General features: G+C 48.4%; 1 protein-coding gene across 1 annotated transcript; it reads right to left on the bottom strand.

Moving 5' to 3' along the window:
- Positions 1–12,695: 12,695 nt before the first annotated feature.
- C10H9orf78 (chromosome 10 C9orf78 homolog) lies at positions 12,696–22,765 on the bottom strand. The gene is made up of 8 exons (XM_075560647.1): positions 22,604–22,765; positions 22,290–22,349; positions 21,118–21,169; positions 20,918–20,988; positions 20,549–20,626; positions 19,259–19,456; positions 17,859–18,094; positions 12,696–13,094 (listed from the first exon to the last, which is right to left on the bottom strand). Exons 1-8 carry the CDS (start codon positions 22,684–22,686, stop codon positions 13,003–13,005), a joined length of 870 nt encoding a protein of 289 aa, XP_075416762.1. The 5' UTR covers positions 22,687–22,765; the 3' UTR covers positions 12,696–13,002.
- Positions 22,766–22,816: the final 51 nt, after the last annotated feature.

The raw sequence follows: 22,816 nt of genomic DNA, 5'->3' as shown, positions 1-22,816 counted from the left end.
CTCTCTTATGATTGGTTGGTTGGCTCAGTGGCTGACTCTGCCAAATGTGTTAGTATAGATGAGTGAGCCCTTCCACGGTTGCATCAGTTTATTGAAACATCTCAGTTGGTGTTCCCTCAATTCCTGGAGTCTTGTTTTTGGCTAATGCCATGTTCCTTCGTTTTCATTGGTCATTAATCCTATGCTACCTTCTGAAAATAGTTGCATGTCGACCACTTCTTTTTGATAGCAACTCTGTGTATTCCTTTCGATGCTCCCGGCATCATTCCATATTCTGCCCATGGAATCCTTCAGCATGACAACTTGAAACCTGGATTTTTTTTTTCTTCAGTTCTTTGAGCTTGAAAAATATGTAGCATGTGCTTCCCTTTCACTTTTCTAACTCCTGGTCTCTGCATATTTCATTACAATGCTTTATTATGTCTTCTTCCTTCTTTAAAATAATTTTATTGGAGGCTCATACAACTCTTATCACAATCCATACGTACATCTATTGTCTCAAGCACATTTGTATATTTGTTGCCATCATCATTTTCAAAACATTTTCTTTCTACTTGAGCCCTTGGTATCAGCTCCTCATTTTTCCCCTCCCTACCATCTTCTCCCTCATGAATAATAATACTTTTTTTTTAATGCCTTACACTGACCAATGTCTCCCTTCATCCATTTTTCTGTTGTCTATCCCCCGGAGAGGGGGTTATATGTAGATCATTGTGATCGGTACCCCCTCTCAACAACCCCCACCTTCACCTTCCCCTCCTGGAATGGCTACTCTCAATATTGATCCTGAGGGGTTTATCTGTCCTTGATTCCCTGTGTTTCCAGCTCTTATCTGTACCAGTGTACATGCTCTGGTCTAGTTGGATTTGTAAAGTAAAATTGGGGTCATGATAGTAGGGGAGAGGAAGCATTTAAGAACTAGAGGAAAGTTGTATGTTTCATCATAAGTACACTTCACCCTGACTGGCTTGTCTCCTCCCCATGACCCTTCTGTAAGGGGATGTCCAGTTGCCTACAGATGGGCTTTAGGCCTCCACTCCACACTCCCCCTCATTCACAATGATATTGTTGGGGAGATCAGCCCCTAACAACTACCATGGGTTCATAGGTGCAACTGTACGGTTGCAATAAATAAAGATCATAGTAAAGTCATAGAAGATAGGAGAGAGAGTAAAATAAAGGACTCAGACACATTTCATGGTAGCATGCTCACCTCAGCTCCTCTTGAGGGTCCACATGGAGGTGCGGGAAGGAAGAGGGCAGGAGAGAATGTGCGATTTATTTCTAACCAAGGTTATATATATTTTGGGGCATGCAAATCCCCTGATTACAGGAAATGACCTATGTCACAGGAAGGGGTATTGCCATAGGCAATACAACGATGGGAGGGGGTGATCTAGGGGTATACACACAATAGGAAGAGGAGGGATTAAGGGTACACATGTGACAAATTGGCGAATCCTGGATTCATGATGGCAACCTAACTTTGATTGTCCTTGATCTAGAGACTTGATTTATTCTGAGCCCTCTAGGGAAACCAATCCACTGTCCTTAACAACAGGGAGTGAGCCCCACCTATGGTGGAGCAGACAGTAGTCTGATTGCTCTGGATGGCTGATGCTTTCAGAGAAATAACTTGACAAGCATTTACCATTACTTGCAAGCAGTGTCCTAGGTCTGACATATATTTGGGGTAGACAAGCTGGGGAAAAGCCTTTTTAAAAAAAAACAAAAACAACATTTTATTAGGGACTCTTATCACAATCCATACATACATCAATTGTATAAAGCACATCTATACATTCTTTGCCCTCATCATTTTCAAAGCATTTGCTCTCCACTTAAGCCCTTTGCATCAAGTCTTCTTTTTTCCCCTCCCTCCCCACTTCCCCCTCCTTCATGAGTCCTTGATAATTTATAAATTATTATTTTGTCATATCTTGCCCTGTCCGGCATCTCCCTTCACCCCCTTTTCTGTTGTTCTTCTCCCAGGGAGGAGGTCACATGTAGATCCTTGTAATCAGTTCCCTCTGGGAAAAGCCTTTTTATATCTCACATGATATGATTTTTTTCATTCTGGGTCTTTGATGCCTGATATGCAATCTTATTGATACCTCATGATCACACAGGCTGGTATGCTTCTTCCATGTGGGCTTGGAAGCTTGTTGCTTCTAAGCTTGATGGCCACTTGTTTATCTCTAAGCCTTTAAGACCCCAGATGCTATATCTTTTGATAGCTGGGCACCATCAGCTTTCTTCACTATATTTACTTATGCACCGATTTTTCTTCAGCGATCGTGTCAGGAGGGTGAGCATCATGGAATGCCAGTTTAATAGAACAAAGTATTCTTGCATTGAGGGAATACTTGAGTGGAAGCCCAATGTCCATCTGCTATCTTAATACTAAACCTATAAAGATATGCACATAGATCTATTTCCCCATCATCATATATAAATATATTTACATATGTATATGCCTTTATTTAGACCTCTATAAATGCTGTTTGCCTTCTAGTTCCTACCTCTATTTCCTGTACTTTCCTCTTGTCCCACTATCATGCTCAGTCTTCCTTTGGGTTTCAGTAATTCCTCTCAGTTACATTGCCCTTGATCAAGCCCTAACAGTACTCCTCGCTATTGATTTTAGATCACTTGTGTTCCCTTGTCCCTGGGTTTAATAACACCCACTCCCCCTCTCCTGAGCCCCCCCCAGAACCCTCAATCACTTCATTGTTTTCTCCTCTAGATTGTTTATCCCGCCTATCTTATCTAGGTAGACATCCAGAGACAAAAGTATACACAAAAACAATACAGAACAAAACAAAGCAACAACAACAATAACAAAAACCAACAACAAAAATACAAAAGCCTAAAAATAGTTCAAGGTCTGTTTGTTGACCTTTAGGAGTGTTTTCCAGTCAAGTCTGATGGGGTGCCAAGCCCTGGCCCCAGAGTCTGTTTTTGGTATTCCCCAGGGACTTCATCGCTCTGCTTCCCTTGCTGTTCTGTTACATGCCCTTAGTGTTTTGCCTCACTTAATTATGTCTTCTGTTTGGCTTTTACTTCGTGTTTTTTTCAGTTCACTGAAGTTATTCTACATTCAAAAGCAAGTTTCAGAATCTTTCCTAACATCCATTTTGTTTTTTTCTTTCTTTCTTATCTTTTTAATGACCTGTGGGAAACGGAGCACCTGGAAAAGAGTGTCTGTGGACAAATTCTCTCCGCTCCTGTTTAAGGAGTCTGGGAGGCAGACCCTGGTGGAGGCAGGCCTTCACACGCGTGAGTTGGAGATGAGTCTCAGTTCCATTCTCCTGACTACGAGCAGTTCCCCACGATGTCCCCCAGGAACAATGCCAATCTTAAGGTGATGCTTGTGGCACATGGTCGCTTACTATACGATCAAAGGTTAACCGCTGGAAGGCTGTTTGACTGGAGGCTATCTGTCATCCCAGAGGTAGACCCACTCTCTTCTGATAAGGATCATATATTGTTTCCCTGGAGAAGAGCTCAGGGACACAGGGTCAAGCCAGCTCAGAGATGACCAAGGTTAAGCTGCCATCTTAACTCTTGTTATGTATGTACCTTTCTGTTGTGGCTACACCCCTAGCTCATCCCCTTCCTGCTTCATATGTGTATGACTTGGTTTGCATGCCCGAGATTATATAAGCTTTTGATCAAATACATTTGCCTCTCTCTCTGGTTCCAGTCTCCATGGAAGAAGTGAGCCCTTGCATGCCTTGTCTGGTGTCTCTTTAATTTACCCTTCAATCACACAACTGACCCTGGTCCCCATTCAGTTGTGGAGGCTAATCCCACACAATGACCTTCTTCTTCTTCTTCTTCCTCATCTTCTTCTTCTTTAATGTATGCTGTCCTTGATTTCATCCCAAACATCAACTGATTTTCAGCTATCAGTGTTCAGTGTGTCGAATCTCTTCTTGACATGGTCCCAAATTTCTAATGGCATATGCTCAAGGTTGCATTATGGCTCTCATGACTGGCTTGATTGTCTTCAGTTTCAACTTGAATTTGCATATGAGCAATTGATGATCTGTTCCACAGTTGGCCCCTAGCCTCGTTCTGACCAATGACGTCAAGCGTTTCCATTGTCTTTCCACAGGTGGTGTTGATTTGGTCCGTGCCTTGCATCTGTGGAGATCCGCATGTACCGTTGTTACTATTGCAAGAATATTTGGAATGAATAAGTTGGTCTTGCAAAATTCTATCACGTGGTCTCTGGTGTAATCTCTAATACCACGGCCTTATTTTCCAACTACTGATCTTTCTTGTGATCAGTGTTCACAGTCCAGTGACTAGTAATTATCAATGCATCTTGATTGCGTGTTTGATTAATTTCAGACTGCCTAAGTTGGTAAAAATCTTCCATTTCTTCACCTTTGGGATTAGTGGTTGGTGTGTGAATTTGAGTAAGAGTCTAATGAACTGATCTTTCTGTTAAGTGGACAGTGGCTATCCTATCACTAGGCAGAAAGTGCTATACTGCCGGACTGATCTGCAACCTTTATTTTTCATGATGGATGGGATGTCATTCCTTTTCAATTTATCGTTCCTGGCTTAGTATATTCAAAATGTCCAATACCCATCCATTTCAGCTCGCTAATGCCTAGTATATTGATCATCTAGCACTGTGTTTTACGTTTGACAACTTTTCCTGAGACGTATCTGTTAGGTCTCTCTCTCCGGGCTAGATTTCAGCCTCGGTCCTTGGCTCCGCGCGAGAAAGATTTCACGCCGAAGTCGAGCTCGTGATCCAAGTGAATTTAATGAGAGTTAAAAGAAGTTTCCGGTTTTACGCGGCACCCATTAGGATTCCTTTGACCATGCGGCCTGGCAGAGACTGCCCCAGGTCACACAAGGATCTCTCTCCTCACAAGAAGACCAGACCAGCCAAACAAGACCCTCTCCCTCTAGGTTCCTGCCTTCTTAAGGGTTCCCGGGGGAGGCGTGGTGAACGACCCCAGGTCGATCCCATTGGCTGAATTGCAGTCACCTGGCCCAGGTGGGCTGCTCCAGGTGTAACGCCCATCTCCACCCACCGGCTGGAAAATCCAGCTTTGTCCTTTGCTGGCTCTCCTGGGCATGCATAAATAGATTTCCCAATTCCCTAGGCTAAGCTGCCTAACATATCCATTGTACTTTCCAGGCTCCGGTTCCAGTGGGTGTTTGCACCTGTTTCTTCTCATGTGAGCTGTGCCGCCCGCCGCGTCAGCGTCCGTGTCATCCGGAGCAGCTCTGCTTTGAGCAGGGAGCCCTTCCCCAGTCGTATTTCGACTTGTCTCTCAGCCTGAGGGGTGCACCTTCCAATGTTCTACTGGCTAACCTTTTTAGTTGATTGATCACCACATCGGGCTTTGTCTGGAAGTGCCCCTGAAACCTGTCCACCGTGGAAACCCCTGCTGGTGTTTGAAATCCTGGTTTAACTTCCCACGTCAGGAAAACACAAACCACCACAGTATGGCTGTCAGGGGGAGGGGTCTCCAACATGACAGGTCCTCCGGAGCCACTTTGTGATTGTGGAAAATAATAGAGACAGACAGACAAAGCGGGGCACAGGGGCTCTGTGTCCCGATGTCAGGACTGAGAGAGTGAGTGTATTTTCCAATAGGTATGTACACTGGGGCTTACAGATCTTTCCTAAGGCACGCACGTCATATATACAGCCAGCATATTACACAGGTGATGGGTAATATCACAAGCAGGTAACATAATAAACAAGCAGGGAGGTGAGTCATCTTGACCTAGTGTTAGCTGACCTTGAACGCTCCTGAGTCCTCCCCAGGGAAGCAATCTGTGATCAGTATCAGGAAGAGATATGAAAAGAGTTTGTTAAATTTTACAGTGGTGTGATTATATAACCTGATTAGCCAGACACAAAAATGATTCATATTTTATCATTATTATTCATATTATTTTTATTATGAATTAGGTGTGGGTCACTATTCATACTTTCAGAAGTTATTTATTCATTTATATTAATTATTTTGTTGGGTCTTACGACAGTCCATCATTAAATTGTACTAAGCACACTTGTACATATGTTGCCATTGGCATTTCCAAAACATTTTCTTTCTAGTTAAGCCCGTGGTTTCAGCTCCTCTTTTTCCCACTTCCTCCCCAGCCCTTCCACCCTCGTAAATCCTTGAGAAATTAATGATATATTATTGTGGTTATTTTGTGTCTTATACTGTCCGTTGTCTCCCATCACCCACATTTGTGTCATTCGTCCCCCTGGGGGTGGACTACATATCCAAGCTTGTGTTGGTTTCCCCCTCTCTGCCCCTCCAGCATCCCCCTACCCTCGTGACATTGCTGCTCCGACTACTGTTCCTGAGGGGCTCTTCTGTCCTGGATTCCATGTGTACAGAGCTCTTATCTGTGCCTATGTGTGTTCTCTGGTCTAGCCGGATTTGGATTTGTAAGGTAGAACTGGGTCATGGTAGTGGGGTCGGGGAGTGGGAGGAAGCATTCAGGAACTAGAGGAATGATGTGTGTTTCGTTGGAGCTGTACTGTACCCTTGTTGGCGGATCATCTCTTCCTTGTAACCCTTCTGTAGGGGGATGTCCACTTGTCTACAGATGGGCTTTGAGTCTCCACTCCAACCCCCCTCTTTCACTTCAATATAATTGTTTGTTTGGATCTTTTGATACCTGATACCTGATCCCATCAACAGCTCATGATCACACAGGCTGGTGTGCTTCTTCCATGTGGGCTTATTTTCTTCCCTGCTAGATGACCGCTTCTTTACCTTCAAGCCTTTAAGATGCCAGATGCTATATTTTTTGATAGTCAGGCACCATTCACTTTTTTCACCACATGCACTTATGCACCCATTTTGTCTTCAGTGATTGTGTCAGGAAGGTGAGTATCAAAGAGTGCCAGGTTATTAGAACAAAGTGTTCTTGTGTGTGGGAAATGAACACTGAGGGAAATATGAGCGGGACTTAGTCCCTGACTAGTACAGAGGGAATCTGGAACGCTAGTATTCCACGGTAGGAAAGCCACCACTTTGGAAAGTTAGAGATATGGTCCAAGTACGTTTTCCTGCGTTAACGATCTTTTTCACGGTTTCTCCCCTTAAAGGTATGCTGCCTACAAGTGAGCACATGGCTGATTCTGTCTCTTTATTTGCTCGCTGTCTTCCCCTCCCCAAATAGCAGATGGGCATAGAGGGGCTTTATCCCTGAGCTGGGATTCTAAATGCTTGCCATAAGCCTGCATTTTTGGCTTGACTACTTTTTCATATTGTCGTCAATTTTGCCTTGACAGCTTTCAATGTATAGAAAATAACATGTTGCCCCTGTAGCTCTTTTGAATTTAAGACATAAAACAAAAGGGGGGATTATGGGATACAGAAAGATTTCTCCCAAGTTGTCTCTCCCAAATATATGCCAAACCTAAGAGGCTGCTTGCTCAGGGTACATGGTAAATAGCTGTGTGCTTGGAGGTCAATGCAAGCAGGTCAGAGGTTATTCTCTCTAAGGGTTATCAACTGTCTGAAACAGTCAGACTCTATAGTCTGTCCTACCCTAAGCAGGACCCATTCCCTCCTGATAAGGGTAGTGGATTGTTCCCTTGAAAGAGAGCCCAAAGGCAAGGTCAAGCCCACTCAAGGATGAACAAGGTCATGCTGCTATATTGAGTCTTGGGTCTACCCATTTTGTCATATGTATACCCCTAATCCCTCCCTCCCAATTGAGTGTACACTCCTGGATCATCCCCCTCTTATTGCTTTTATAGCCCTTCCTGTTGCACGTATGTGATCATCTGTAATCAGGGGGGTTTACATGCCCCCAAAGATATATAAACCTTGGTTACAAATAAATCTCTCTCCTGACCTTCTCTCCTCCCATATCCCCACGTGGACCATCAAGAAGGGCTGAGGTGAGCATGCTACTATGAAATGTGTCTGACTCCTTTATTTTACCTTCTATCTCTTATTCTCTATGACCTTGTCAGAATCTTTATATAACTGTATGATTGCGCCTACCAGACCGTGATAGTGTGAGGAGCCAGTTTCCCCCACACTTATGTTTAGGGAGGCTGTGAGTCCATCTGCTATCTTAATATGTAACATAAATATACATACATTGGTCTCTAGCCCTTTCATTACAAATTAATATATATACATGCCTATAGCTATACCTCTATAAATAGCTTTTGCTTCCTAGTTCCTCTCTCTCCTTTCGCCTTCCTCCTGTCCCACTATCCTACTCCCCTCCACTTGGCTCTCAGTGACTTCTTTTGGATACATTGCACTTGATCAAACCCCACCAGGCCTCCTCGCCATCATTTTAGATCTCTTGTTGTTCCCTCATCCCTGAGTTCGTTGGCTCTGTGCTCCCCCTCCTCACCCTGTCCTCTTCCATGTACCCCCGGGACCTCCCGTCCTGTTGTTTTCTCCTTGGGATTGAGATTGTTTGTCCTGCCTGTCTTTCTTACATAGACAGACATAGGGTAAACGAGAAAACCAAAAACAAAACGATAGTTCCAGAGTTGTCTGCTGACCTTTATGAGTGTTTTCCAATCAGGTCTGATGAGACGCCAAGTCAGCAGTCTATTTTCAGGATTCCTCAGGTACTTGGTTACTCTGCTCCCCTGTTGCACTCCCTTCGCATTTCACCCCGCTGTGCGTGGGGCAGACCAGGTACACTTTCTGCACAGTGTCTCCAGTGCTGTCCCCTGTAGTGCTATGGGTCAGTGAGTGAATGCCGTACCTCATGGTGGGGCCCTATGGTCTTTTCTGTGCATTGGCTGCTCCAAGGAGGGAAGTTGCCCTTGGTGCTTGGTGGGTCACGATGAGGTTCTCTCTCTGTTTGCACCTGTGTGGTCTGGACAGTCCCGCCACTCACCCCAGGCGACATCTTCAGAGCCGTCCTTTGTAGTACATTCTTCTGGGCAGGGGGTCAACATAGCTCTGCCCCATCATCCTGTTAGTTTGCTTCTCCACACTGGTATGTTGCCCTCAAGGCTTGGTGCTCTGGGATGGGGTCTGGTCCCTGCACCCTCTCTCCCTGATTCAGCTTTTATGGTAGCTCCTTGACAACAACTCCTTACTGGAGGGCTAGTGTGTATGTGTGTGTGTGTGTGTCCGGGGGGGGATACATTATTCAGCCTGGAGAACGTGTATTGGAAAACATTTCTATCTCAGAACAATGGAGATCTTTCTCAAATTAGGGCCCCCATAGTTGTGCATGTAGAAATAAGGTCCAATACACCCTACCAAGTCCTCAGGTTACCACATATGACAAGCGGTGGAGGGACTCTATTCGTCCCCGAGTTTTCATTTTGGTTACCCATAACATTGCAGAGACCTGACAGACCTTTGTTGAAAAAAAAAGTAGCCTCAAATTTTTTCACATGTTAAAAATAGCAAATGGCCCTGTGAAAGTGGTGGGGCAGCAGCACCAGACCTCCCTGTTGAACCTCACAGGGGAAGTCCTCTTCTGTCTCCTTCTCACCCACTGACACCAGCGGATCCTCCCAGCACCGCCTGCTTCTCTGTTGGTCCCGATTGCAGCGGTCGCACAGAACTCACGGGCTGCACTGACAGTTTCTCTCAGGAATGGAACAGTTTGGATTTATTAGAGAAGGGACAACTTACAATTCAGGATCAGGAATGACCCAGGATACAGTTCTTTTTTTTTTCTTTCAATTTTTATTTTAGGATACAGTTCTTTGGTGAAGGCAGGTAGCCCTCAGCTCCTCAGGCCTCTTTGGCCAGTCCAACCTCTGTCTTGCTATACTCAGGTAAACACTACAAAACTCTTCAGTGCTGACAGTAAGTGCCCAGAGGCACTCTGCTGTTGGGAGCTCTCTTGCTGTGTGTACCAGGAGGCCCATGGCAGTGTCGCCTGCATTTGCTGCTGCATGTTTCCACTTCTCATCACTGCACCATCTCCAGTGATCTGGCTCTGGGGTCTAGGAAGGTCGCCGCGCAGGGACCTCATGTACAAAGGCCATGCTTTGCTCTTAGTTCTGTCTTTCTTGGCGGCACTGAATTCCCCTCTATCTGGGACAGAGGACGTTAAGCCTAGGGGAGTGGTAAAACTAATCGGTCCTCTTTTAGGGTTCCAAACATCTTCCCTGCAGGGTCCCATCCCCACAGGGTGCCATGTATTGTTCGTATTATTAGCAAGTTATTTAATCCTCTTGGCGGGCTGCAAGCCCACCCACACGTTTTTGTAGGCATCTGTGGTATGTAGGTGTTTGTGTGCCAACATGGCATCCGTCGGAAGATATGGGTGGACTTTAACCTGTCAATCAGATTGCAGTTGGATGACCTCCGTGGGAGGTGCTACTGAGATAAATGGCTGGCTGGCGGCTGCCCTCTTCCCAGCCCCCACCTTTATCTCTCCTGCTGGCAAGCCCTTCTGAGACCTCCGTGCCCTGTAATGTGACCACCACTGGATCCACAAGACTTTGAACCCACCGGCCTGTGATTTTCCTGCATTCTGTATCACTGCACGTGACTTCCTAAGTCTGGAGAGGGATGTATGGACTAGTGTCAGACTTACGGACTTGATCTAAATTGGGCTGGGATGTTCACTTGACATATTACTTTTTATTAAAGATCATTTTATGGGGGGGCTCTTAAAACTCTTATTACAATCCATACATCCATTGTATCAGGCATATTTGTACATATGTTGCCACCGTTCTTTTCTAGACAATTACTTTCTACTGAGCCCTTAGTAATAGCTCTTCTCCCCCTCCCCCCACTTCTTGATATAAAGCGCTCTCTTACACTGGATGTGTTTCTGGAGTTAAACTGGCCTAACACAGCATCACAAGGCCAAGGTGAAAGCGACTCATCATAATGCAGACATTGCACACCCTTCATCGTCAGTGCTGGAGGGATGGGCCGCTCACTCACTCATTCATTTCTGAGGCCTGCTTATGCATCCGGCAATGGGCTAGCTCCCGAGGATTCAAAGCAAAATGAGGCATGCCGTTTTTGCCCCACTCACCTTGCATTTTAGTGGAGTGACAGAACACAACCACCTCTGTTTTGCAGATGAGAAAAGGGAGACTCAGCAGGAAAGGACAGAGTGCTGTGAACTGTGAGCAAGGCTCGGTGGGTAGGGTCTGACTCGAGCCATGCCTCTCCAAACCCAACCCCCACGCTTCAGGGCCACCCTCACCTGAGCCGCTTTGTCCTCATCCCACTTGAGAAGAACGATGGCAGGAGTGGCCAAGTGCTTGTGTCAGGAGAACAGGCAGAGGGGCCTGGCGGCCACCCCCCGAGGGGGACTCACCAAGGCTCAGTCCTGAGCCAGCAGTCAGACACAACTCCTCAATGCAACCCTTGTGCGGAGTCTGACACGGGCTGCGTCTCCCAAAGCAGCTCTGCTTCTCTGCTGGGTTGGGTTCACTGTCAAGGCCATGCTCATGATTATGGTGCTTACAAGGGAAGGACCAGGTTGCAATTCAGGAGTCAAGACTTGGATCAGGTAGTCTCTCAGTCATGCCCTCCACCCGCCTCTCTTTGGTCCCAGGCCAGCCTCTGTGCTATTCAGGTACATGTACCCAGCTTGTCAGCTCCTTCAGTGCCCGGAGGTGCCAGGCTTCCTGCCCGCTGGCATTCAGCCCTCTCAGCCCTCGGCGCACTAGGTGGCCCACCACACTACCTCCTGGTTCTGCTGTCCTCAATTTCTCTGCTGCTGCTTCCATCTCGGGGGTTCCTTCTCACTTTGGTCTAGGACAGCGGTTCTCAACCTGAGGGTCACAACCCCTTTGCTACCTAACAGTAGCAAAATGGCAGTGATGAAGTAGCAAAGAAAATGATTTTATGGTTGGGGGGGGGGGTCACCACAACATGAGGAACTGTATGAAAGGGTCGCACGAGGAAGATTGAGAACCACTGGTCTAGGTTCTCAGAAGGTTCCAGGGCCCAGAAAATGTGCCCTGCTCCTGGTACTCACAGCCCTCCTGTCTGCTCTTCTTTTAAGGGGCTCGAGCAGGGGTGGCGACTTCAGAAAGGGTGGTGAGTCGGGTAAAGGTGGTAGCTTGAGTCACTAACACAAGGGACAGCCCACTCCCAAGCCGGACGGAAATCACAGGCAGAGGCAAAGATTGAGAACCCACCCCAAAGTGCAGGGTGATTCTATCAGAACAAAACGGAGGACTCAAGACTGACACTTCACTCTCTCCAAGTTGACGCTCTTTTGGGGGGGATGTCACAATCCTTCCCTAATCTTCCATCCTTAATGCCACCCAGATACTGAGTGGGAGTGCTGGTTGCGTGCTCCAAGGGCCTATCAACCAAGGAAGTTACTGCAATGCCACTGTGACAGTGAGTGGACAGTAAATTGGTGGGGCACGTCATGCCTTTTAAACTTCAGGAGGAAATCTACCGCAATAATTCAGTTTTGCTCTGAGTTACCTGATGCCAGGGTTCTGAAAAATTACCTGGTGTGCTTTAAGGAAAACAAGGTTGGATTCGTTTCATATTTAATAGTTAAGTCCTAAAAGTTATATAGTTAAGTGTAGTCCTCAAGTTAAAGAGTTGAGTTCCTTTTTCACTGAAAAGGAACATGTAAGTTTGTAAGTCTGTGAGCATCCCCGTGGTCCTGTGCTGGGGTTTCTGCTGACAGCTGCACGGGGCACGATGGAGAATGTGGACTGCGCCCTGTGCCCGACACTTAAAGAGGCAACATATCTGTACGCACAATCCTGAACTCACAAGCTTTAATGGACGCACCCTGAACACACAGCTGTGTGCTCTGGATCCAGCACAGGCAGAAATGCGACGTATCTACAAACAAGATTTAATAGTGCTCACATGAATAAACATTTGTTCCCAAATAGGAAAACTGCACGTTTTGTTTCAAAGGGTTACAAATCCAGAGCTTGAAAAACATCCCGCAGGCAGTGGGACCGATGCGAGTCGGCTCGGAGAATGTCCACTAGCACGTCGCCAGGCCTCCTGGGGGCGGGGCTCTGCTGACAGCCCATCCCGTGCGTCCGCCTCCCCTCAGCCCTCAGTACCGCCTGTTCATCTTCTTGAACTTCTCGTAGTGGTAGTCGTCAGTGGCCTTCTCGTTAGGGGGTCGCTTGCGGTTGGGAGGAGACCCTGAGAAGGGAAAGAATGGGTGAAGCGGTTTGCTGCATAGGAACCCATTTCCTAGACCTCAGCTCTACAGAGGCACGAACCGAGCCGGCCCAGTTCTCCAGGGAGCCCCAGGGCCCTACCCAATGAACAGGTAGACAGCAGGGCCCCAGTCCTACCTATTACTGAAGGAATGAAAACAGTGAGCAGACATTACAGCCAAGTGCTGGCCAAAGTCTGGATCAACAGCCCGTGGATTCCGATTCCCAGAACCCGGTGGGACCGAGCAGAACTGCTCGAGGAGGGCTCCGTGACTGTCATGTTTATGGAGTCTGCTGCCACAGCTTGCTCCCGCAGAGCCCTGGTGGGCTTGATCCGCTGCCCTTTCAGGTGGCAGCCGAGTAATTAACCAGGGCCACTTGGTTGAGCAATAAAAGCAAAGCCCAAACCAAACCTGCTGTCGCCAGTTCAATTCCGACCCTAAGAGGATGTCAATCTTCACAGGAGCAAATAAGCCTGCCTCATACTTCTCCCACAGAAGAGCTGGTGGGTTTGAACTGCCGACCTTGGAGTCAGCAGCCCAATGTGTAACTCGCAGCGCCACCAGGGCTCTGTAGGTGAGCGAGGCATTATTTCTTTTAATTTTCATAGCTCCAAACTAAGGGCTGCTGGGCTGATTCCAACTCTAGTGGCCCTATCTAGAGCTGCAGGCAATAACCCTAGCCAGAGGCATTTTGCCATCCCCGCTCACATAAAGGTTCAGGGACTGGATGAAGGTGACTGAGAGTGAAGGTAGTTGGAGAGTTGAACCCACATCTGGAGACTCCACTACATCTGGGACTATTCTGGAATGAAAAGACACACAACCAAAAGATACCCTTCCCGCTGTTCCACCAAAAATAATTCCCTAGGTCAGAAGCACGTCAACAGAGCAGACTGTGGGAAGGCTCAGCGAATGCAGTGTCCTTTCGGGATTACAACAGGAGCCCTAGTGGTGTAGTGGGTTACGTGTTGGGCTGCTAAGCCCACAGGAAGCAGTTCAAAACCACTGCTACGCAAGAGAGACATGAGGCTTCATAAACCTGTGAAGAGTTTCAGTCTAGGAAACCCACAGGGGCAGTTCTACCCTGTCCTATAGGGTTGCTATGAGTTGGAATTGACTCGGTGACAGTGAGTTTGGGCTTTTTTTTTGAGTGCTCAATATTATACCAACGGTGACAGGAAGGCTGACTCCACCTGGTGCCGTGGGAAAACGCAGCGGTAATAGGCGCTGAATGGGAGAGCAAGCTAGCATCACATTTCTAGAGGAAATCTCAGGCGGTGGTCTTGGAGCACCATCTATTGGAGAATGACTCTGAAAGCGGTCTTCGAAATAGGGCAAACCTGGCGACCACCTTCACAGCCAACAAGGGCTGGTCAACCTCCAGCCCATCTTTCTCCCCAACAGAACATGCTGCTGGCAGTCAGTGAGCACAATGAACCGGCAAAATAGAATGGTGTGTGTGCTGCCGGGTAGATTCCCACCCAAGCCCCAAACCATGTACACTGCCGGTGAGTCGATGCTGATGCCAAGCCTGACTCCCAGCGACCCTCTAAGACAGGGTGAGACTGCCTCTGTGGGTGTCTGGGACCGTGACTCTTTACTGGATCAGAAAGCCTCACCTTTCTCTCAAGGAGCGCCTGGTGGTTTCAAACTGCTGGCCTTTTGGTTGGTGGCCAAGGTGTAACCCTTGTGATTCACAGTCCAACACGTCACTCCCATGCCACTAGGGCTCCTACAAGGTGTACTGCCAGGAAGAACTTGGGAGACCTTCCTAAGCAAGCACACTTGGTGCGAGTCACACACTGAAAGGTCAGCAGTTTGAAACCAGCAGCTGCTCTATGGGAAACAGGTGAGGCTTCCTGTTCCCATAAAGCTGTACCGCCTCACAAGAGCCCAACAGACTGCGAGACCGACCTGTGGGTTGGCTGTGGCTCAGGTGACATTGTGCTTGCACAGACTCTTCTCACCGACAGTGGTTGGGTGCTGGGGCACTGGGAAAACTGACCATGACCTTGACGGTGCAGGTGACACACACCCCAGGGAAGTGGCTGACAATACTATGCTTCTTTGTTTATAGAAGTTTCTGCTTTCCTGCTAGTAGCTTAGTTTTGTAACTGTTTTTTCTTTCTTTTTTTCTTATTGTGTGTGTGTGTCCTGTTTGGTTGCTGACTGGCTTATGGCTGCTATGGCCCCGGTTGATATTACAGGGCTGTGATTTTGTCACATTATAACCACCAAAGTAAACCCGAGACATGCAGTCCTCATGGACAAGCAGATGGAGTCTGGGCTCCTGACTACTCTAGCCCCAATGCAAGAACACTTAGTTCTGATAACATGGTCCTGCTCGACATTCACCTTCATGAAAAGATCACTGAAGACAAGGGTGCTACAGCCAAGTGTGGTGAAGAAAGCAGACGGCGCCCGGCTATCAAACAGCATAGAGCCTGTAGTCTGAAAGGCTTGTATTCAAACAAGCAGCCATCTAAGCAAGGGTCAAGTAAGTCCACACAGAAAAAGCAGACCAGCTTGTGTGATCCAAGACGACAATCAAAAAACTCGACTGTGGCGAAGGGAAAAGTGTCAGGCCTAAATTGTGAACACCCTATTTGTAGAAGGCTGTGGAGGACAGTGGGAGCCCACACCCATCTGCAGAGTGTCTGGTCAGACGGAGCTGCTGGCAGATCTGCTCAAGCCACAGGCAAGCGTCTCAAACAGCCTTGCTGTCAGTCAGAGACCACTGTAACCTTGAAGATGCTGGATCAAACTCAATACTTGGCCAGTTGACCACCTGTGGCAGTTACATAATCTGTTGTCAATTTGAGACTTAAGAGTGGTGTGGTGGAGTCTAGCCTGTCCATCAGGTTGCAGCTTGATGACCTCATTTGGAGTCTCTAAGGAGATAAATAGCTCGCTGGAGGTGGGACACACAGACACCCCCTGTGAGACATTCCTGCAGATGAGACAAACGGAGCTATGCTAGAGCCCTGCCATGTGGAGACCCCTGCCAGCGCTGAGATGCTTCCACTGCCACTGGGTCCACAAGACTTTCAACCCATTAGCCTGTGATCTTCATGCATTAAGCCTCACTGTATGTGTTGCGTGAGTCTGAAGAGGAATTTATAGATTGGTATTGGACATATGGGCTAATAGCGGACTTATGGACTTGACCTGGACTGAGCTGGGATGTTTTCTCAATATTCAATTGCTAGTATATAAATCTCTTTCTTATACGAATGTCTCTGGATTTGTTTCTCAGTCTACCCAGACTAACACACCTCCCTACAGATCTGACCTGAACTGGTTCTGTGTGCAAGTATCTCTTACTTGTTTCATATCAGAAATTTCTCCCTGGCTTTTAAAATATTGATGGTCTTTTCTTCCTTATGCATTATTGAATATTTTGGTCTTTATATTATTGTTTATCCATACCACCTTATTTCAAACTTGGTTTTTATTGTTTCTGTTGGGTTTCCCTGTTTGTGACCCACAGGAGTGGATGCACAGTGAGAATAACTGATACAGGGGTTGATAGGGGATGGAGGGGTGGGGACAGGGTGATAGGGAGGGAAGGAGGATTTTGGGAGTGGGAAATGAAGATAGGAATGAAGAGGGAGCACTAGAACTGGCAATAATTGCAGAACTCATTTTAAAGGTGATTGAACCATGGGGTGGGGGGTGTTCTAAAACTGATATGGTAATGGTTATGATCGATGTGATTGAACAATCTAACTATTAAAGTATATGCTATACGTGCCAATGAAACTGTTCAAACAAAACAGAAAAAAAGATTTAGAGCCTCAGACACCCAGGGGGCGGTTCTATTTTGCCCTACAGAGTCACTATGAGTCATACTTGACTCAATGGCGTTGGAGCCAGAGCTGCCAACAACAAGGCTCAGCAATCCAAACGACAGGCTGCTCCCAGGGGCCAGATGAGGCCGTCTGCCTCCTTCAATCCACCCACACCGCCTGTTCTTGGAAGCCCCAAAGGAGTAGTTCTAGTCTGCCCTGTAAGGGTCACTACCCGTCAGAATCAACTCGATGCCATGGCTTTTTTTTTTTTAACTACATATGAGAGAGCTTCAAGAACTTCTTGGAAAATAGACTTAAAAGATAACGAAATTTTCTTACAAACTTTTCCAAGCCTATTCATAGTATACAGATTTTTAAAAATGTCTGAAAGCCTATACAGGAGAGTCGACTGTTGCAAGTTTTAAGGAGAACCTAAAGTTTGCTGCTTTCAGCAGTTTGAAGGGTACCATTCAGTAGCATTACATGTATTTACCATGTTGTCCAACGACCACCACTGACTAATTCCCAAACCTTTCCATCATCCCACACAGAACTGTTCCCACTGAGGGGTAACGGCCCACCAGCACGAGGCTTTCACGCGCCCTCACAGTCACGGGATGTATGCGGTGATGAGCCTTGAGATGGACCATCAGAACCGCATGCCCGTTGATGGTTGAGTACCATCCTCCGCTGCATGTGCATGGGAGACGTTGTGAAAGCGGATCTTTTACACAAACTGCGACGTCCCCTCATATGCGCCTATTCTGATTAGCCAGCTGACTTCAATTCCTGGTTGATTTTTTGGAATCAATTATATTTTGAGGGCGCATTAAATTCCCTGAGGTTCTCCTATTGTCTCTGATTTACAGATGAAGAAACAGAGGCCTGGGTTGTGGTTGGGCGCGTGGGCTGGGCCCCGAGGCCACGGCACAGGCCCGCTGCCCCAGTACTCACGCTCAGGCTCGGGCTTCTCTGTGTCGCCCACTCTCAGGGGCCGGGCTTTGGGCTCCTCTTTGTTTCTCCGGATGGGGGCGCTGAGCTCCTCATGATAAAACCTGTTGTGCTGCACGTAGTTCACAGCCATGTTGGTGGGCACAAAGGACGTCTCGCTGTCCTTCTTCTTGTTCTGCTGCTCAGCCAGCAGGCGGGCCTTGGCGTCCTCCGTGGAAATGATGTTTTTTATTTTGGCACTAAAGGGAGAGAGGGGCCAGGGCACAGGTTGGATCACGGTGCATGTGGGACGCAGAGAAAGGACTGGGAGGCTGGCGGCCTGTGCTCACCGTGGCCAGCCTCACCCTGGGGCGCAGTTCTCTCGAGCTTACCCATTTCTCTTGTGCCACACCCCTGGAGCTCCCACCGCCATGGGCACCAAGGAGCTAGTCTCCTCTTCTGGTCAAGAGGAAGTCAACTCTTAAAGGAGCTAAGTCAACTTGAGCTCTGAGCTCGTGAAGCTAGAAAGACGAGAGAACCCAGGAGTCTCCCTCAAGCTTCTTATGAAAGCCCAGGCCATCCCGACGCCTGGCTTTCCTCCTCGGAAAGCAGAATGGAAGGAGGTCGCAGGGTTAGGGTTAGCTGGACTGCTAATGTTGCCCCTGTCCTACGGAGACTGGAGAATGCAAGCTCTCATTAGAAGAACTGTGGCAGAGTTTGAAAAAGGGCTGCTTTCAATCAGCGTCCCTTAAGTCTCTCCTACCGTCCTGACCAAGCCTCATGTCCCTGAAACTCCTGGCCACAGCCACCTCACTCCTGCCAGAGAACGAGGCGCAGTGCTTACTTGTGGGTTTGCGAGGAGACAGCTAAGAACCAGTCTCTTTAAATTTTAACTGGGATGAGGAGAGCTCTTCCCTTTAGCCCAAAGGAAGCTGGAGCACAGCATAAATTAAAACTCAGGGTGGAACTTATGGGTGTTATGTCGACGGCATGCCTGTGGGGGGTGGAGTCCAACCAGTCGGTCAGGTCACAGCCTAATGATGCCCCTGTTCAGGGTGTGGCCTTCTTATAAGCAGGGAAACCAGAAACTTCCCACCCTCTCTCTGCAGGTTGGCCTCCCTGCTTGCTGGAACTCAGCCGCCAACCCCCGAGAGCTGCCGGTACCCTTCCACGTTTCCATTGCCTTTGGATCCACGAGACTCTGCACCCACCAGCCTGTGATCTTCCTGTGTCATCACTCTGCACCACGGCCTGCGGCTGGGAGTCTGCAGAGGCACTTAGGGGCTAGCGTGGACTTACAGACTTGAGCTGGACGGGGCTGGGACGCCTTCTTGAAGTGCAACTACTTCTCGGCACATGGCTTTCTTCCACATATTTGAGTGCCCCTGGGTGTGTTTCTCTGGATACCCGGCCAACACACTCACTCAATGCCCAGGTCCACCTCGGGGATGCCGCTGAGCATCTGGTTGGAAAGCATCTCCTCCGTTTTCCTGGCTGAGGAGACGCGGATGCTTTCTGGGAGCTCATAAAGACAGTCCTCTGCGCTCTTCTGCTTTTCTTTCTGCTCCTCAAGTTCCACGATCCCTTTCCTCTTCCTCAGCTCCGTCTCGATGTATTTCATCCTGCAATGAGAGACGCGGAAGCCTCACCGAAGAGCCCGAAGCTCAGAAGAGGAGTTTTCAAGTCAGTGCTCCCTAGCACTAGCAAATGAGCCATGGTGGCGCAGTGATTACGCATCGGGCTGCTAAGCACAAGGTCAGTGGTTTGAAACCACGAGTGGCTCCTTGGGGAAGGATGACGCTTTCTATTCCAGTAAAGAGTCACCGTCTCACACACCTGCAGGGGCACTTCTATCCTGTCCTACAGGGTTGCTGTGAGTCACAGCTGACTTGGTGGCAGGGTGTTTTGGGGTTGATCACTAACACAAGGCACCAGGTGGCACAGGGGGTGACAAGCTGGGCTGTGAACTGTCAGGCTTGCAGACCAGATAGACTGGTGGCTCCACAGGAAAAAGACAAGGCCTTTCAGAAACTCTCATGTAGATGTACAGCCTTGGACACCCAAAGGTGCCCTTCTCCCCTGCCCCCAGTGTCCTTATGAGTGGGACTCGCCCATGGAAGTGGGCGTGGGCTTTTCCGGTTGTTGTTGAACACTACCAAAGAGCCGTGGCGATGCAGCTGCAGAAGAGCTGGGTTGTTAACTGGAAGGCCATAAAAACGTACTGCCTTAAGAGCACGCGGGAGCATGTCTGCATCCTATGCTGTCATGACAAGCAGGATCAACTTGAGAGCAGTCGGCTCACACTGGCAAAAAGGAATCCTTGTGGCGCGCGGCTAAGCACTTGCTGCCAAGTGAACGTGCTTCCTGTGACCCCACCAGCAGCTCCGTGGGCGAGAAGGGTCCGTGAGCTGCTCCCCGTCAACATTACGGACTGGGAAACATCGTGGGCCAGCTGTCCCACGGGGCTAGCACGAGTCAGCACATACCCCACAGCACGAGCAGGGGGCCGTGTGGTTCACGATGGAGCTTTCCAGAAATGAGGAAAGAAAAATAAAAATGACTCGCATTGCTTCACTGAAGTTCTCAAGTCTGGGAGGTGGGAGAAATGGGTCCAAATTGACCTCTTTGGAAAACTGCAAGCACGTCACCTATGTCGTATCTGAGACCGTATCTGGTTGGGGCCTTCCCCTGATCCTTTGTAGCCATGGACCTACATGTCTGCATCCTCATCCCTCCGGTTGGTTTCTGCAGAAAACGACGTTCCCAGGTGGAGGTCTTCCTCTTCACTGATCCTAAAGGGAGAGAAGAATGAGAGTGAGCTTTAGAGTCACAATTCCGTGAAGCAGGCACACAACAACAAATGGACGGCGTAATGTGGATTGAAGAGAACTGTGGGCTTTCCTCCCTCCTTAGACAGACAGACAGACAACCAAAAAGTACTCTTTATCCTTTGGTTAAAAAAAACCCCAAAAAACCAACTTTACCAAAGCCCTCTGCCCACTTCATTCGAAGGCTCTCTGCGAGCATAGGGGCCCAGGGCAGAGGCTAAAAGTGAGGGCCCACCCCAGCACGTCCTTGCTTACTTGTCCTTCCCCCTCTCCTTCAGCTTCTTCATGTCCACCATACCGCCCGTGTTCATCTGAAAGGGATCGTCCTGGAGAAAGCACACTTAGTTTAAAACGAGCATCTCTGCAACTGGCAGCGGGGTTTCTGAAGGAAAACAAACCCGCCATCCAGTGACGAGCAGCCACGTTTCCCCACTGCCCAGGACCCCACAACTTACTACGAGGGTGGTCTCTTCCTGCACCTTCTCCCCCACCAGCAAGGCCACAGCGCTGAGAATAAGCAAAGGGTCAGGGAGAGACTATTTCAGAACAACATCCGTGCAGAGATAAGACTTGAAGGGTTGGTTCCAAAGCCAGCTGGGAAATCTCACAAGAAATAAACTCCAGAGGACTCAACCGTATGAGACCAACGGGACATTTACCTGGAACTAGGGAACAAGATGAATGGACTGAGACCCGGGTAGGAAAAGTGGTGAGTGCTGATACATTGCAGGGATCGCAACCAGCCTCATGAAACAATGTGTATAAATCGCTAATTGGAAAACCAATCTGCTAAGTAAACTTTCACCTAAAGCATAATAAAATGTTAAACAAAGCCAACGACAGAGAGGTACAACAGGGTCTGATAAACTCTCTCACCGCTAGAGGCTGGGGCTGGCGGCGAAGTGGGACACTTTCCAAGTAAAGCCACTTGGTATCCCTTTGCTTAGTGATCTCGTTTTTTAAGATTCTGCTTTCATGGAAACAACCTCTAAAGACAAATGTGGGAGATGATCTACGCAGGCTTATTTGATGGCAAGAATTTATAGGATAACCCTACATGTCCCCAAATAGGGGAAGCACTAGCAAATGGTGGCAAAGCTATTAGGTAGAACATGTGCAGTGATTAAAAAGGTTTACAAACTTATCTCTCAATGTGGGTTTACAATGTCATGCTGAGTTGAAAATGCCAAAGAATAAAAGTGTTCATGATACTTACTGTATGTATAAAGCATGTAAAAAAGTGTGCACAATATTGATCACAGACTAAGAGCGGGGCAGAGAGAGGAAAGGACATGAAAATGTTCACATTGGTTTCCTCGGTTTGGGAGAAAAAGGCTGCTGTTTGTTATTTTCTTGATTATACCTTTCCAAATCTTCCCAATTCTTAACACTCAATGGGCATCCCACAATTAACTGGGTGTAACCAAAACCAGGTTGGGGACCCGTTGCTGGGCCTCCGAGTAACGACCACAACGGCCCATGGAATAGGTTCTGGTTACATGTTTCCAGAGAACACTGGTCCCCTCTCGGGGCAGTGGAGAGAAAGGAGACAATGTAGAAAGAGAAGATATTCATGACACCCTGGGCAGGGGTGAGCTGTCACCCCTGTCCGCCCCTGGGTACTCACCTCACTCCATTGGGTCTCTTCCTCAAATTCTGCACCTCCCGGGTTTCTTCCAGTTTTAATCTGAAGAAAGGGCATGCACGAGCTAAGCGATGCTCCCAGCAAACAATCCAGGCAGCTTCGACCAGCTCCCCTGCCCCACGGCTGACCCGCGGTTAAGAGTGGTGCTCAACCCGCCGGGTGGACCCCTGGGGGTCAGATCCACAGAGTTGGGGACACCTCTCCCAAGTTGCGACCGTAGGCCCGACTTCTACCAGGCCACTGCACCCACCCTGGCTGCGTCTACCTGCCCTGGGGGAGCCTCGTTCTGCACATACCGAACCTCCTCCGAGTTCTGCTCATCTTCCTCTGACTCTGAGTCGGCCCGGCGCCGGCGGAAAGCCTTCCCGGTGACCGGCATGTTGGCGCCGGCCCCGCGGGTCCGCAGACGCTCCGCTGCGCCCAAAACGAAGCCGCTTCCGGCGCGAAGTAGTGCGTTCAGAGCAGCGGCGCCGCCCGGCCCCGCCCCAAGCGTGCCGAGCCCGCCTGGC

Source organism: Tenrec ecaudatus, chromosome 10 (genome assembly GCF_050624435.1).
Source record: "Tenrec ecaudatus isolate mTenEca1 chromosome 10, mTenEca1.hap1, whole genome shotgun sequence".
NCBI classification, from domain to species: domain Eukaryota; kingdom Metazoa; phylum Chordata; class Mammalia; order Afrosoricida; family Tenrecidae; genus Tenrec; species Tenrec ecaudatus.
Note: the sequence above shows the minus strand (reverse complement) of the source record. Positions and strands in the feature narration are given on the sequence as shown.

What these genes read in the sequence shown, in the direction of transcription:
- C10H9orf78 (XM_075560647.1), bottom strand. Translation starts at nt 22,686, where the DNA reads ATGCCGGTCACCGGGAAGGCTTTCCGCCGGCGCCGGGCCGACTCAGAG. An exon ending in CAGAACTCGGAGGAGGTTCG is followed by an intron (nt 22,350 to 22,603) that starts GTATGTGCAGAA and finishes CCCTTTCTTCAG; the next exon opens with ATTAAAACTGGAAGAAACCC. An exon ending in AGAGAAGCCCGAGCCTGAGC is followed by an intron (nt 13,095 to 17,858) that starts GTGAGTACTGGG and finishes TTCCCTTCTCAG; the next exon opens with GGTCTCCTCCCAACCGCAAG.